General features: G+C 49.4%; 1 protein-coding gene across 1 annotated transcript in view; it reads right to left on the reverse strand.

The window, feature by feature from the left end:
* Window positions 1–2,727: 2,727 nt before the first annotated feature.
* The window catches only part of MYT1 (myelin transcription factor 1), a 72,232-nt gene continuing 58,225 nt past the window's right edge, over window positions 2,728–16,734 (reverse strand). Inside the window, exons 17-23 of the mRNA XM_026092923.2 lie at window positions 14,596–14,658; window positions 13,965–14,048; window positions 8,968–9,189; window positions 8,282–8,373; window positions 7,158–7,261; window positions 6,896–7,039; window positions 2,728–5,388 (exon numbers count right to left, since the gene is read on the reverse strand). Coding sequence (XP_025948708.2) covers window positions 5,248–5,388; window positions 6,896–7,039; window positions 7,158–7,261; window positions 8,282–8,373; window positions 8,968–9,189; window positions 13,965–14,048; window positions 14,596–14,658 — 850 coding nt within the window. The 3' untranslated portion in view covers window positions 2,728–5,247. The remainder of the gene's footprint in view (window positions 5,389–6,895; window positions 7,040–7,157; window positions 7,262–8,281; window positions 8,374–8,967; window positions 9,190–13,964; window positions 14,049–14,595; window positions 14,659–16,734) is intronic.

Consider the following 16,734-nt stretch of genomic DNA (forward strand, 5'->3'; position numbering starts at 1 on the left):
GGTGCCAGGTGGCAGCTCTGGAGAGTGAAGTTTTCTTCTCTCCCCAGGACGGGCAGAGGTGGCCCCTTGCTGCCACCCACCTTTTGGGATCCCTTGGTGGGACCGTACCTGCCCTTTCTGCAGGTGGTCACGCGTGTTCACCCCCACCATCCACACGGGCTCGTGGGTGGGAGGTGAGGGGGATGCACAGGGTGCTCAGCACTGGCACCACTCACCAAGGGGCTTTGGCTTACTCACTAAGCCCAGCAGCAAGAAGCAGACAAAAAGGAGGACATCCATCTCGTAGGAACAGGCTGAGATGGACCAAGCCTTGAGACTTCATCCAGAGGAGCTCTAGGAAAAAAAAAATCAGAATAAATGAATGCGACTGGGAAAGAAAACCCTTTTTTGCTAACACCTGAAAGCCATCACTGGGGCCCGGGGCTCTCGGTGAAGGATGCTCCTGCCGGGAGAGGCTAGGTGAATGCTGACGGGTGGAACGTACCATTTTGGCAGAAGAGTGGAGGGATGGGTCTCCAGCAGCTTTGAGCAATTAACAGCGGCACCAGTGAGGCCAAATAATGCTCTCCTAGGTCCCTGGTTTATTGACGTGTTTGGAAACAACCGTACACTGACGATTATCTTATCCCTTGCATGCTTGAAGCGAAAGACCTGCTCTTCTCTACCATTCAGCTCTCTCACCCCAAGCGTGTTGGAGGAGGCTTAAGAGCTCTCCTAAGCACACCTATAAACTTACAGTGTACCATCTTAAACCAATTCAATTCCCTTCCCTGCGATAAAGGATGCCAGTTCAGGGAAGATAACATCTCACAGTGATGGCTCCCAAAGCTGCAATTTAACACAAATCTAACCGCTCTATTATGCAGCACAGCCAATTCGTTAAGAAAGGACAAGCGAGCATGTCTATTAGCTCCATCATCATAATCAAATATTGGCACAACGAACTGCTTGGCGGTGCAGAGTCTATCTAAAAAAACCCTAAAACAATTACGTGCCCTTCAGAATAAAAAAGCGTGCCAGCCAGTTTTAGATGAACGGTTGCATGCAGAGCTGCCCGCTCCCCCTTGGAAGATCTGCAGCCCTTCGCGGCCCTGGCTGCTCCAGCGAAGCCACGGAGGGCCCTTCCCCGGGAGGCTTCGGGAACCCGCTCTGCAGCTGCGGGTGGAAGTGCAGCAGAGGCAAACCCAGGTTTTTCAGCTGGTAAATGGCAGCATTTGGGGCCTGCAGATGCTCTTGAGTTTGCAGTTACAGTGGCTTTCATGCCCTGAAACTCTGGACAGATTTTTACAGCCTCATTTTTCTGGAGCAACTCCAGCCGCTCTGCCTGCCTGGCTGAGCACGGTAGCCCTGTGCTCAGGCTGCACAGGGACCTTCTAATCTCAGGGTTTTGGCTCCGGAGGCTCCTCAGCTCAGTCCCCAGGCCGGTCACTGCAGTCGCCCTCGGTTCCCAAGGCAGCTGGGCTGGGATCCTGCAGTCCTCGCTCCTGAGCCTCTTTCTGCTCACGCATTTGGGTCTGTGTGGCCAAGGGATCCAGGTCAGGTCCTAAATCTGACAGCTCAGAGGGAGTAAAGCCACAGATGCTGCTAGAAGAGACTGGAGCAAGAGACGGGGCAGGGACCGGAGGAGCACGTGCTTCGGGCAGAGCTGGGCAGCCCGGGGACGGGACGGCCGTCTCAAGCTGGTCTTCACGTGAAAACAAACCGGGAAGGCGAACGTGCTGGTCTCCTCTGCACATGCATCTCCCGCTAGAAGTCTGGCTTTGACCGCTGTGAAAGTGGTGAAAAGCAAACTAGAGACGTGGCCTTGTGCGCAGCGGTGCCCGATAGCTGCTGAGCTTTGCCCTCGCCCCCCCGCTCACAGCGCGACAAACCCGCACTTCCCGCGAGCCAGCGGACGGGGCGGAGAGGCCGGAGGAAAAGAGCTGCCGGGCTCCGAGCATCGACCAACTAAGCCCGTGGCTGTTCTGCTGAGGAGCTGTGGTCCCCGTCCCGGGCTTTGGCCCAGCGGCCGAGGTTCCCTGGTGCTCCTGCCCTCTCCTGCCTCCATCCATGTGGGACGAACCTCCGTTTCCCCCCGCCCTGGCAGTGCTCCTGCCTCTCGCGCGGGGACAGTCGGGGAGGTTTGGCGGGTTGACGCGGGAAGTGAAGCTCTGGTGAGGGGCCTGCCGAAAATTCCCGTTCGACCCAACTTACTCAACTCCGAGTGGCCTTAATACAATTTCCCTTCTTTCACCGTGGAAGCTGCAGCTACTGCAAAGATAACCTGAGTCTAGGCTACTTCGGCAATGATACCTTCAACGCAGCGGAGCAGAGCAACTTCTCCCCGTCGCCACAGCCTCGACGCACAGGTCGTTTTGCCGGGGAAGAAGCTCCGCTCCCCCAGGACGCTCAGCTGGCAGCGTCACGGCCAGGCGGGCGCAGCGGGGACGCCCCGTCGAGGAGAACCAGCCCTGCCGGCGCCCGAGGCCCAACCTCGGGGACCCACCGGGCAAAGCGGCTCGGTAAACCCAGAAGGTGCGGTGCCCCCCCGGGCCCCCCCGGTCCGGCTGCTCGGCGCCGGCGCTGCCCGCCGCAAGAAAGACCAGGGGACCTCCAGGCACAAACAGAACCGGGCGTTTATTACGAAAGGACCCTGCCGGTACATGAGGAAGTTCTGTCTGCAAAATACATTTCCTGAGGAAAGTAGATCACAGTATTCGTTTTCACAGAATAACATGTAGCCCGCTATAACTTTCAATGCGCCTCTTTATTATTTAAATATGGACAGTATTCCTGCACAGAAACGAGTACTCAGTCATCACGTAACCGACACACAAACGACAAAATAAATATACAACAAGAGCACAGTTCATTTCGGACTTAAATATTAAATAAATAATAAATACAGAATTTTTCATTTCCTGTTATCAGTGCCTGAAACCATACGAATGAAAAAGAAAAGAAAAACCGAAAAAGGCTCTCTTTCCCCCGGTGCCCCTGCCCCCCTCAAAAAAACAAACCAAAAAATTATCAAAATGTCTCAGTTATAAAATATCTTTAAAAAAATTCCCATCGTTAAAAGAATAAATAACAAAATATATAAAAAATAACTTGGTTGCATCAAAATTACAAGTAGGAGTTGTAGATAGGGGTTTTTCTTTTTTTTTCTTTTTTTTTTGGAATATCGTTTTTTATGGTCAAAAGTTTTAATTTTTAATTTTTTTGCTTCTTTTATCTTCTTTTCTATGGTGCGGTGTCCAGTTTAAAATAAGTATAAAATTAATAAATAAAAAAGTTAAATAAATAGCAAAAAGTTAACATAAGGTGTTGTAAATATAAATTACATATATCTTGCCAAAATTAAATAATTTACAGGATAATTAAACTAACTACTTTTTTTTCTCTCCTCTCTTTCTTCCAGGAAGTGCAATTTCTCTACTTTTAAATACTAACTGAATTGCAGTCACAATCAATTTGGACTCTATTTACATGTTAAGAACATTGTGTTTTTAACACCTCAAATTATGATTTTTTTTTCCCTTTCTTTTGTAGTTTTGCACTTGGAATGGGTTCTAAGATAAGTGAACTCGTGGAGTCTGATCCTGCAAACGCTTAAGCAGGGGAGTGCTTTGCTCACGGGAGCTGCCCCGTTGGCTGCAACGGGGGACCTGCGCGAGTCCAGCTGCTCCTGAGCTTAAAGGCCGGATCCAGTGTCCGCCGGGAGCAGCGGGAATCTTTCCGCTGACTTTGAATTTGGGATTATGCCCTAAATATCTGCAGGATTGGGCTCAAAATGACACCAGCAGTCTTGCCTTTAGTTTGGTCACCAAACTCCTCCCGGGGCTCTGCCTCCCGGCACCGGCGCCAGCCCGGGGACGAGCTGGGACGAGAGCGGCCGCGCGGGACCCACGGGCCGAGCCGAGCGCGCAGACCCGCAGGGCTCGCGGCGGCGGCGGGGAGCGTGCGCCGGACCTCCTGGCACCCCGTCCCACCTCGGCTCCCCTGCTTCTCGGAGCGCCGCGGAAAAGCCCCCGCCGCCGCGCTGGCCTCACGGTGCTGCAGATCAGCCCAGCACAGACATTCACGCGGTTGCTCTTTGAGTGCACAGTGGGCTGCGTGTACCGAACTGCCTGCAAAATGCTTCTTTGGAAGAATACCCAATACCTGAATACTCTTTTTTTTTTTTTCAGAATGGCGCCTGCTCTGTAATTTTGCACAAAATCTAGAAAACCAAACCAAGAAAACCCATTACCATGTGGCTATCTCTAGGAAATCAACTGATTCACGTTGGGTAAGCACTTTGCTGGCCCTCAATTAACATCTCTCTTTTTGTTGTTGGGTTTTTTTTTTTTTGTTCATCGCAATCTCAAACGTTCTCCGGCATTGATGTATGACCTCTGGACTGGCAGTACTGCGCCACTGTTAGGATGATCACAATAATGAAAAGAACCAGAACTGTCATCAAATAGACTTCCAAAAAATCATATACACTGGACCATGACACATTTAGAATTCTTCTGTATGAAATATCTGGTATTGGCCTATTCATAATAGCTATTCTCATATTTAAGACAGACAAAGGAATACTGTAGTTGCAAACTCCAAAAGCTTCCCTGAGAACCTTTTTTCCATTGCGCTTTCCACTGGAGATCCAGAACTGCTCTTCAGATTTCTTTCAGAAAATAAAAATAAGCTACTTTATAATACTTAAGAGTTCCCATGCCCAGTGGATATCTGAACACCTTGGGGTTGGGCGGCCCAGCACAGGTTCAGATTTACAGGTAGCTTGCAGCTCCAGCACTTATAGCAACATATAACATAATTCATGTGTGAGTAGGTGATCTGGACGTACGACCATAGACAACATGAGGGTTTAAGCCAGTCACACGCTAGTCTCGGATCAGACAAAACCTGTTCTTGCAACGTTCTAACCCTTGGATCAGCTCTGCAAAAGCGTGGCAACCCATGAAAGACGCCCGCTCTCCACCAGCTACCAAGCCCCACAGCCTACTGGAGAATTTAACCTTCCATCCTGATCTACCTCATGGTCCAGGTAGAAAAATCCCATTTTTCTCAAGAAGGTCCAAAGTTAAGTAAACGAGAACATTGAGTTCAGTCAGCTCCACGTCTCATAAATGGCCTCTTGGTTACGTTTTGGTCCTTTTTTTTTTCATTCATTAAACAAGTTTTCTAACTTGTAAACCTGAATACTTGGAGTGAAAGTTCCCTCTTACAGTTCGTTCGCTCACTCGGCTCTGTCCCGCGGCACTAAACCTGGATGCCCTTGACGGCTTGCTTGATGCTCTCCAGCAGGTCCTTGTTCTCGGGGTTCTGGTAGCACTCCTGGTTGGTGTACATGTCCGTCAGCGTGTTCACGTACGCCTCGAAGTTCTGCTCGCTAATCGGCTCCTGCAACCGACACAGCAAAGCAGGAGTGGTGTTATTAGCCTGCGCGGGAAGAGGCTGAGATGCCGCTCTGCAACTAAGTGCCTGGGTGTAGAGCAACATCTAACGGTCTCACTGTCGGAGCCTTTTAGTGCAAGGCGCTGTACACATTTGGGGACGTTATTCCCCACAATCTTGGTGTCCGGTCCCTGAGGTGGCAAGATTTTATGCGGTTTGGTTTTATGCATTGGTTTTATGCTTGGTTTTATGCATTGGTCTGATGGAACTATTAACAGAGCATCAGGTTAAGCGCGTGCAGACAGTTCGACAGGCTTGAGGCCGAATTAAACCAGGGAAGTGAAAGCCTGGAGGGAGAGAGGAGGCAGAGACTGCTGAGGCATCGCTGCGGGAGTCAAAGGCAAAGCCAGGACAGGCACCCGGTCACCGCGGTGCTGTGCTCTGCCCACCCCAGGGTGCTGCTGCAACACACTGGGTGCTTCTGAGGGGCATCGTGGAAACCTTACCAACAGCTAACTCAGAGTAAATGGGGGGAAAAGAGAGAGAGGGAGGAACAAAAAGAGCAGGAATAAAATGAGCATGCACATCTCGTGGGCATTATTTAATTGGAGTTGCCTGAAACCTTGAAAAAATATTTGCTGAACAGTTTATTTGACCTTTATGTGTCAAATGCTTTACAGAAAAGCACTCAGTGAGTGGTTTTCTGCCAGTTAGGCAGCTGGGTGAATACCATCCAAAAATGCTCTGCTGGAGGACAGCTTGTCTCCAACAAGCCTGAATTTAAATGCAAACCCCAATGAAAAGGACTCCCAAAAAATGATGGCAGGAAAATAAATCAAAAGCTCATTCCTCTGATCATCCTGACGGTCTTTATTATTTGGAAGAGGACAGCTTCCACAACAACACACAGACCCCCATACACACACCTGGTTTTGACAACAGTAATTACATTCCTGGGAATAGAGAGAAGGTAATTAATAGCCTTTTGTGGTTTTACTATTTTAATGCAGTCTTTTCATTTTGTAGTAACTCTATGGTAACATGCTGTGGGCTGTTAGACCTTGTTAAATTAAACAAAATACATTCTCTTTAAGAATGCTATTCTTTGGCTGCCAGCTATTCAAAACTGAATTGAAACTACCTGCATTATAATAGGAGCTGTAAGATCTTTCTGACGTTGAAATCCAATCCCTCCTGATCTCTGCTTGTGCTGTCTTAGCCTAAAAGGCACTGGGTGCCCTTGATAAAGTTTCCTATTTTGTGATAATGCTGCCAGATGTAATGAGACAGAACAATAGATACAAAGGGAGATCAGCAGAAAATGACAACAAAAGGGAGATACAATGCAAGCTTCAGAGATAAGGCAAAAGTACTGATCTTATAAAGGAGAGGTAGGTGCATAAAGAGAAATTCTCCCACTCTTTAATTGTACATAAGCCTTATCATGAAATTGGATTTCACCTGGCTCACTCGATTGCGCCGATTAGGAGCCAGAGCTGCAACGGGGTCTTACCATGTGTGGAAGGCGGATATTGGCAAGACTTTGGATTAGAGCCTGGCTCAACCCTGAGAGCTCCAAGAACAGGGCTTCATTTTGCTCCTCGATGATTTTGTTTTCCTCCTCGATGTTCTTCAGGTTCTTCTCCATGGTGGATATCTGCAGAGCAAGGAGCCCCGGAGAGTTACGTGCCGCGGTCAAGAGCACCCAGGGCCACAACGCAGCGAGCCCGGCACCTCCCCGGGCCCCGCACGGACACGTGTCCCCGCAAACCCACCTGCGACTGCAGCTTCACCATGGCTGCTTCCATCTCCGAGTTGGACTCGTTCAGCTCGCTGATCTCCTTGTTGAGCTGCTTGATCTCCTCGTCGTTCTCCAGAACTGCAGGGGGGAAAGTCGCAGACCGTCAGCCAACGCTCTCGGTCAAGCAGAGGAAGAGCAGAAAGGCTGGGCTGTCCACCGACCCCCTCGCGCCCGCGTGAGCCTCTTCTTTGGCGCAGACATCGCAACTCCCAAAACCGTCGCCTTTCCCTTTGACAGCTTCTAGAGGGATGCGCATTTCGTGAGTTGCGATGTCTGCACCAAAAAAAAAGACTGGAGAAAAGACCTATTTGTGATGAATAATAATTAGGAGTAATAATTAATGTGCAAGATACATTCCCTTCATTTTTCCCTCCACAGTTTGGAGGAAAAAAAACTCGTTAAATAAGGATTGAACATTTATTCAAAGCAATATTTACGACATTGAACTCTGTAGGCAAAATACTTCTAAGAAAACATGAAAAACAAAATATCGAGAGAAAAAACAATTTTCAAGGACATAAAAAGCATGACTGCAGAAAGACACAAGAGTATCGGGAATAGAGTGTGCAACCCACATTGATGGTGGGCAAGATTTTACTTGCAGAGGTGTGAACGTGCCCTCTGCAGCCCCACGAAGCGCACGCAGCCGGGCAGCGTAGCGGGCAAGCAGGCACGGATATTACGTGGCTGCACTTTTGTTAGGTGTCCGCTGAGTCCTCGAGTTCACATCTCGGGGAGAAAGGCTGATAATTAATGAAATGTTAATTGGCACATGAGGAAGGAGCCAAATCTATCAAACATTTCTATGTCTCTATGCATCGCCTGATTCTGTTACCCTCATTCGTATAAGTATTCACAGGCACATCAGCTTACGGGAGAAAGTGTGACCTAGTCTAGGCAAGGAGGCAAGAGAGGGCCTCACGTGTGTTTTTGGATGTTCAATGACAGCTTAAACATGACTATTCCCTTCCTCATTTAAATCAAGGACAAGAATATCGGATCCATTTGGTTTCCGTGATAACACATTCTAGATAAAATATATAATAAACATTCCACTTCCTGCCACACCTGCAAGATAAAAGGAGTGAAAGCCCTTACCATCGCTGGTCTTGAATTTCGTGTTGAGAATTTCATCCCCTGAGAGTTTTCCTTTCTTCCCAGCAAAAGTAGCTCTTGGGCACCCTGACAAACTGAAAGGCAAGTAAAAATGGGTTTCATAAACTCTCGGTATTTATAGGTGCTTGTGTTTCCAACAAGAGTTCATACCATTTGGTGGAGTTCATGCTGTGAGACAGTTCGTCTAAAAGCTTTTTATGGTACAGAGGAAATTGCTTTATGAATAATGCCGCAAAAGTCCTCATTTATAAAGCAAGAGCAATTTTCTCTGAGCAAAGATTAAGAAATGCAGTGTTTCCTAGAAGAGAGGACGTGACAGCCTAGGAAAGTGAAACTAATCTGGCTGCTTTGGGTGCCAAACCCTTGTTTTGGGTGCCGAAGTCCTGTTCTGGTATGCTGCTAGAAGAACATTAAATTATCACTTTTCATGATTTTGCCCAGTTCACATCTCACCATTTCAAAGTAAGAAAGTCTACGCACTTTTTCCATGCAGAAAACTAAGTTTACAGGAGCCTGACTGAGCACTGCATCAAAAGCAGCAATTATCAGGCCTTGCACGTTCCCGAAGATCCGAGTGGCGTTAAAGCAGGTAGGCTAGTCCCAAAAAACCCGCCAAGGTGCCATGGCAATGTTGTCACGCTGCAGGTGGCTTGAACCTGGGTATTTACCTTCTGTGAGTGAGGAAGCTCCCGTTGGCGTGCCCTGAGCCGTCGCAGCCCGGGGTAGGGCAGGTCGGGCCTTCGTTCTTCAACGACTTCCAGGAAAACGAGGAGCCGTTGAGCGATCCCTCTTTCTGCCTGCGGGCTGCGAGAGGGCACCCCGACGCGCTCCGATGCGAGGCGTATTTGCCGCTGATGTGGCCAAGCCCAACGCAGCCGGGAACTGGACACCTAGGCACAGAGAATTACCAAAAATTATGAGATGGGAATGAAGAAGGACGTAAGGAAGCTTAAAAACAAAATTAGGGATGAGCAGAAGCAAGGAAGCCTTGGAAGCGAGCCTGGACATTTGGGGTTTTCAGCTGGCCTCTGTGTGGAAGAAGATTAGTTGATGTGAACGGTCACAGCTCCATGGCCCTTTCACATCAGCTGAGCATCTGACCTTCCACGTGTTTTAAGACTCCACGCACTGAAGGAAAGTGGTCCAGGGGCAGGTGTTGATGTCCTCCAACTTGACAGCTATTGGAGAGACATCAGAGAAGTAACTCCAACTAGGATATTTTCAAATACTGACAATAACTTTGCTCTTAGGTTCCCTTACTCAGAGCTTCAAGCTTTTTTTCCACAATCCTGTGGTCTGGAAAGATACTTCTGAGCAAACGAATAAAGAAACAGAAGCTGAAATCCTGTCCAAAATATTGCATCCAGGATGTGGGTCTCTGAACAAGGCTTTTAGCACTTATTCCATGTGCTGGCTGGGCACAGGAGCTTTTCTGAGTCAAGGCTTAAATGCTTTTAGCATTAGGGCTTTACAGACATCTGAAGACGAGTCCTGAAATAGCCAGCAGTTGCCCGAGCTGCACACAGCAGCTTTCCGAATGCCGTCCTGGCACGGAGCACAAGAACTCAGCCGTGATTTCAACATGTGGCCCTGCACAGCAGCTCACTGCCATGCAATAGCCAGATGAGAAGCCACGTCATTATACCTGACCTTTCTGCTGGCAAGGGTATGGCGAGCGAGAGGAGGAGGTGGGTCCTGCTCTGGGTATGAATAATGAAACCTAGAGGGAAAGTCTTGCAAGGATGGCAACAGGCACCAGGGGCCCAAGGCAAGGCGATGCAAGGATAGGAAAGAGCAGCAGACCTGAGACCTGCGGCCCACACCCTTGTTTTTTTGGCCAAACACATTTCATGGCCAAACCTACGTGGTCATCGTACAGAGACGACGCACTGCATGACTCAGAGAGAACTTTGTACATTATTCTAGTAGCTACAGATTATTAACTGCACTGAAATAAAATTGAGAGCTTTTGTCATTGTTGGAGGTTCATCCTGAGCTGAGAAGCAGGGAAGGAGGACAGAAGAGTGGGGTCAGCTCAGAAGGAAAGCCCTTGCTACAACCCCGCTCGTGCTGGGGAGCAGGAGCTGCAGGAGCGGGTGGGTGTGGGAGGCAAGGTGCTTTCTAAGTCCCACACCAGAAGGGAGGAATAGAAATATTTGGTTACCTCTACCAAACACATAATGGAAAAATCCCTCCAGAGAATATTAGCATTGTTTTTACAACAACAGATATGGTAGGCAGACAGGAAATTAAAAGTTACAACTGGCCCTTGAAAAAAACAAAGAGAACCAGCATAAATCCCCAAAAAAGAAAAAGACACAGTGGTGCTCACATTCCTCTCACACTTGCAGCAAAACAACTGAAAAGCAGGTCACAAAGGTGTCTTAAAAATATACATATATATATATACTGATTGCATCATCGAAGGCAAAGACTGCAAATCGGGCTGCCTTGCTTTGGGCTCCGGACGCAAGCCCAAGGCCAACATGCTTGCACCAAACCATCAAAGCGTTTACAGCAAATCGGGCGGGGTGTTGCTCCTGAGGACTTCAGGGTTATCCGCGTTATCACCCTAAACCATAGCATCATCAACGCGATCGCAACGCAACTCCGCACACACCCCGTGCTGCTCCCTCTTTCCCACTTCGGATCAAGGAGCATTCCCTGCACCCACGGGGATGCAACCGTTGCCCATGACGAGCAGGGTGAGCCTGCAACGTCTCGGGTCCTCACCCATCCGGCTCCCCGACGCAGGGCTGCACGCAGCTCAAGCTGCGTTTCCGACAGCCCAAAAATCCAAATTATGGGCAAGGGGGGTGCGCGAGCCCTCCCGCCCCTGCGTTCTGCGAGACCGCCTTGCAGGCAACGTTTATGGCCGGTGAAAACATTTTGGAGGTAGGAGAGGGTGATGGAAGTGCTGACACGGCGTAGGTGAGTCGCTGAGCGGATGAGCGCCGCTATAAAAGGACCCGCTCTCCTCGGCATCCTAATGGCATCCTAACTAAACCCCGTCATTCACCGAAGCACGGTGCATCTATTAAGGTTTCTGCTGTGGTTCGCATTCGTTTAAAGACGCTAGTCAATTATAAATACAGTTAAAAGTTTATTACGCAAGGGAGGCTACCTATAAAAGGAAAATTAAAAAAAAGTAGGTAAGAAACGGCAAAAATAACCCTCTTGTCCTCTACATGGAAGCAATTAGGGACCTGGAGTTTTCCTAGCAAAATACCCGCTGAACTGTTCCTGCAAATCGCAAGCTGCGTTTCAGCGCCGAAACGAGTGCCCTTATTGTTTATATTTCGTACCGCGGGGAGTTGGCAGCTGAAGGGGGGAGCCGAACACCCATTATTTTCCCAAGATAATTTGAAAAATGCTGATCTCGATTTTAATCAGCTGCAAATGCAGCACAATTCACTTATAATATCCCTGCCAGCAGGATCCTCAGTAAATTCATAACATCATTGCTTTTATATGATCACGAGCAAATTACTGAATCCTCAGGAGGAAAAAGAGAGGAAAAAAAAGAGAGAGAGAAAGAGACAAACCCCGGCGTTTAGTGTGCGCTGTTATGGCCCAACCGTTACATATTTTACACCGTTAATTTAACTTTCATTACACTTTTATTGATAAAAAATAAACCAGAGCCTTATTGTGCAAAACAGCTGGCTTGGACTTTTTTACTTTTTTTTTTATTATTATTATTTAACGGAAGCACTAGCAGTGCTTGATCAATTAGGCAGCCCTTGAGGGTTTTGTCTGATGCCAAGGCTAGGCTGAAGGTTGAGGTGATCTGCTCAATCACATCTGCAGCAAATTACTTGAAGGATGAGCAGCGAAACAACAGGGACTAAATTACTTTCTCCTCGGTGGCAACGTGCACAACTCGGACGCGCTCCAAGTGGCTTTCGGGACGCAGATGGAGCAACGGAATTAGAGTTAAGCCTCCTTAACGCGAACCTGCAGGGACCTTCGCTGGAGCGTACCTTGTCGCGGGACACTGAAAGCTAACTTTCCAAGGGACGGGGTAACTCGGCAACAACGGGATCACTGCACCGTATTGGGTTTTTTGCCCATCTCTGCTCGTTTGTGGAATAACAGAGGACTGGGCATTGCTGCCCACGCTGAGGGGGATCCTTGGTCCTGCTGGAGATGCTCTGCGTCCCCCCTACTGCACTTACAGCTTGTGCCTCCTTCCTACACAAGCAGCGGCTGCACCGCGATGTAATGGCCAAATTTCTGCTTTGCACTGAGAACTGGCCCCTTTGCAAAGAAATTGCACCTGGGAGAGGCACTTGGCACCTCCCTGCCCTGTCCCCGGCCAGCTGCCCGGCAGCCCGGAGGATGCTCGCGGCCCGGGGGCGAACGGGACAAGCACAGACCAGAAAACCCACTAGTGCTCTCAGCATTGCCTTTGCTTTGCCACTGCTTAATGGAGCGGCATTACAGCCTTCTTCCCCCTCCGCAACCCCTGCACCGGCAATTTAGGCCTTTGGAGTCAAAAAAGGGTTTTTTGCCTTGTCGATTCTCGAGTAGGTTGCTTAATTTTTAATAAACTCGGCTAACTCCCGCTAATTATCACACAGCTCATTTAACTCGGAGGCTTTCCTTCCTGTAGACCGAAGACTGAGAACAGAGCAGATGGCTCAAATATCATCGGTTTCTTAAATGTCCTTTCTCCGCGCTATTGCATCCCTGTTCCAGCAGACACCCGGGTGTATGATTGCACAGCACTTCAGGCTCGTTACGCACCCCCCTATTCCTGCACCTGCACAAGAGTGGGAAGCGCAAACAGCTAATTAATCTGTCTGATCCAAGGCAGAATTCGGTACCCAGAGGTGCAAACTATTCACCTTCGCTGTTTTGCAAGGACAACATTTGCTTTGGGAAAGGAGGAGCTAAAACGGAAAGAAAACCCATGCATCTGGGGACAGCCTGCCTTGGCAGAGGGGTCCGGCTGCAAGCGCCGGCTCTCCTGGGCCACTGCGGTACATCCAGGAACTCCTGGAGGGGCTGAGAAGTTTTTCCACATTTCTTTTCACCCTTCTTCCACCTGCACTTGCTGGATTAGTGGACGGGCTCCAGAAAGGCTAGGGTTATTCTGGATTAACCAAAAACGGGATTCTGGAGCCCAGGCTAGCCCCTGCCCTCCAGTAAAGGCTTTGATGTCCTGCACCTGCGTTCGGCGGCAGAGACTGAGGCCCCTAGTCTGCCTGTTGCTGCCCTGCAAAACCTGCCACAACTTGCCCATTTTCACCCCTCATTTACGACATTACTGATTTTTTTGCATGAATTATACAGAGCACAGACAGGAGAGGAACCGTCTGTGCCCACACTTCACATCTGGAAAACAAATAAAAATACACTGTCACCTTCCCCCCTGCTATTTTCCAATCAAATTTCGAAATTGCAACAACGCTTTGGATGTCGGGGGAAGGACTCACTGGAATTAAGTGGAAAAGCTTTTACGGTGCTGGCTCCAGCCTCACGCGGACCCACCGAGCTCGGCACCGCGGGGCCGGGTTGCGCCGCCGGCTCGTGCTCCCGCTCGGCTCCGGGAGCGGCAGGAGGTTCGGGGACACTTCGGGAAGCGACTCACGCGCGCGGATCTGCGCAGCCTAAAACCGACCTGCTGAAAGATCCACTTGGGAGTTTTATCCACACTTACTTCATCAGCTCGGGGTCTTCTTTATCATCTTTTGTTGGGGTTATCTTGATTCCACTTTTCTTGGCACGAGGGCAGCCTGACAGACTGTGTTTAAAAAGAGAAGAAAGGGCTGTCTCACTGGCAGAATTACTGCATTTTATATTCCCCCGCTCCAGTCATCTTTCCCTTGAATTTAGCACAGTGTTTTGATCTCGCTCGTTTTGCAGCTTCACATCACGAGGAGAAGTCAGGAGAAAAAAACATTTGAGGGAGATGGACAGTAATTAATGGTGTCTAGATAAGAAGATATCTGCTAACAGCCTGCGATGTTTAATGGAATTGTTGAAACAGAAAGCTTAGATCTCCTCTATTAATGTTCTAAAGTGATAATAGAAGTCATAAATAGGTAGCATTATTAACAGGAACATTGCATCAGCTAAAATCTGACCCTTTGTCTTTTATTCTGCTGAAGGGAGCTTCTAATCAGATGCTGGAAACTTCAAAAAAAAAAAAAGTCAGATTAAAGAGATGAAAATAGGCTTCAGTTGTCAGTAACATTAATGTTTTATTCAGAACTTTACAACTCTGCCCACTGCAGAGAAAAAAATCAGAAAGAGGCTGTGGAAAAAAATAATTTGAAGGAAGATCTTACCTTCTATGTGATGCATAATTTCCTGTGATGTGACCAGAACCATCACAACCAGGAGTAGGGCACCTGCAGAAGAAAGGGAGGCTCCGATTAGCCCGGGGATGAACACCGTGGATCGAAGCACTGGGACAGCTTATTTCAAAGGAAAATCTAGGGACCATCCACGTGAAAGCTGCTTTCTTATAGTCCTCTCTCCCTCACCACGATAGTCCGTAGGAATCACATCCAGTCCGTAATGCCCACAGCACAGAAGTCGCCGTGCTGCGAGACGTCGGCGTCGAGAAGAACGGCAGCGGGGGCAGACGGGGGGTCCCGGAGCGCGGCCCGAGGCAGCTCCCCGCGAGCGGAGGCCCCGGGGCCCCACGGCACCTGAGCACCGCCGCTCCCAAGCTCACTGCAGGGACGGCTCACGGGATGCAAAGAAAGGAGCCAGAAGGAGACCCCCCAGACAGCGTCCATCTTCCTGGGGAAGGCGCAAGGAGCAAGCGGTTACCGTCTGGCTGGATGCAAGTGTAGACGAGAAACCAGAAAAATACCCTGCAGCCTTGGAGAACTTGTCCATCCAGCTTTCTCCTCCCGAGATCACCTTGGCCAAGGCCAAGCGAAGCCCATCAGAAGGTCTTAGCTCAGATCTGTCTGCCATGGTGGGGGGGGGCTAAACTCGCTGAGGACAGACACCCCATCCCAGCCACGGGAGAGTCCTCAGAGTCCAAAACCAGCCACTTCCTCTGACAGCCAGTGATGAAAAAGGAATGAGAGGAAAAAAGGAGTCAAAGCAGAAGGTGTTGGATAGGGACGATGAATTGCACTCTCCAGGCAACATGCATCACCCTAGGAAGGATCCCAAAGAGCCAGCGAGCATAGCCTAAAAAAACTCTGGGAAATATGAAGCGAGCAGGGAAGAGAAGTAGGCAACCGAGACATGGCTATCTCAGTAGTGCCAGGAGGATGCATGGTGTGAGGACAGGCAGCTTCAGGGACTGAGCCCATCTATTTGCAACAGAGCAGGCACAGAAATGGCCAGAGCACGGCAAGTGCCTGTGAGTGCAAAGAAATCGCTGTCTTTTTAGCAGTTCCTGTCATCTGAAAGCCCAAGAAGGTCAGAATATGCAAAGCTTTCTGTTAGCGTGGACAAGAGGGGACTGGCTCCCGACGAGGAGCAGAGAAGCAACTTGCCACAAGTCACAGAGCAGGTCAGCGGCAGAGCAGGACCACTTTGTCCTGGCTGCTTGTGCCACGACTCCTCCCTGGGCTGGAAGGACCTCAGCCAAATGGCATTTCGGTTAATCTCAGTCTGCTGAGGTCTCCCGTGCTGCGGATGAGAGACCTGAGTGTTTCTCCAGGGGGGAGAAAACCACTTCCCACGAGGCCCTAGGCTGGAAGTCACCAGGTCCTTTCACATCATGTACCAGGAGCTTTTTGTGTTTCAGTGAAAAATCTCCCCCTCCCTCCTCAGCCTCTGCCCGTGACAAAGGAATCTTTGAAGATACATTTGTGATCATCGGTTTGAAGGTAAGCATCCAGCGCTCGAAGACATGAATGAAATTAAAGCACAGAAGAACACTTCTGTGATCACATAAAACAGCACAAAAGCTAGCACAGGCTCCAAACGTTATCAAGCAAGAAAGAAGATAACGGTGCGAGTTAAGCACTGCATCATTAAGGCCACAGAAGCGAGAAAGGTGATGGAATATGAAGTACAACGAGCACAAAGATCTGCTCCGAATGCTGTAGGTGACACGCAGACATAAAAGTTGTCATAGGGACAAGGAAAAGAGGCGAGTAGTCCCAGCCGAGGATGTGCACGCCAGCCTGCCAATTAGCTAGCGGTGTTTTGAGTCAAATGTTTAGTATCCGGGGGAAAAATCCACGCTGTCTCTGTAGGATGGATGGGAGAGGGCCGGCCACCCGTTTTGAGGGATGCTGAACGTGAGAGCGCGGCTCACCGCTGCGACACTGCCCGACGTGCAGAGAGGAGCTTCACCTGGCTGCCCCGGGACTGCATCAGCATCTCGATCCCCCTTTTTAAAGCCACTAGTGCCCGGTACCGCTGGTTGTTTGGCTGCAGCAGAACAGGGATGGCTGTGTAGATGCCCAATATCTCAGGACACCTCAGTAAACTGATGGGCAACTGCGTGGCGG

Source organism: Dromaius novaehollandiae, chromosome 16 (genome assembly GCF_036370855.1).
Source record: "Dromaius novaehollandiae isolate bDroNov1 chromosome 16, bDroNov1.hap1, whole genome shotgun sequence".
Classification (NCBI taxonomy): domain Eukaryota; kingdom Metazoa; phylum Chordata; class Aves; order Casuariiformes; family Dromaiidae; genus Dromaius; species Dromaius novaehollandiae.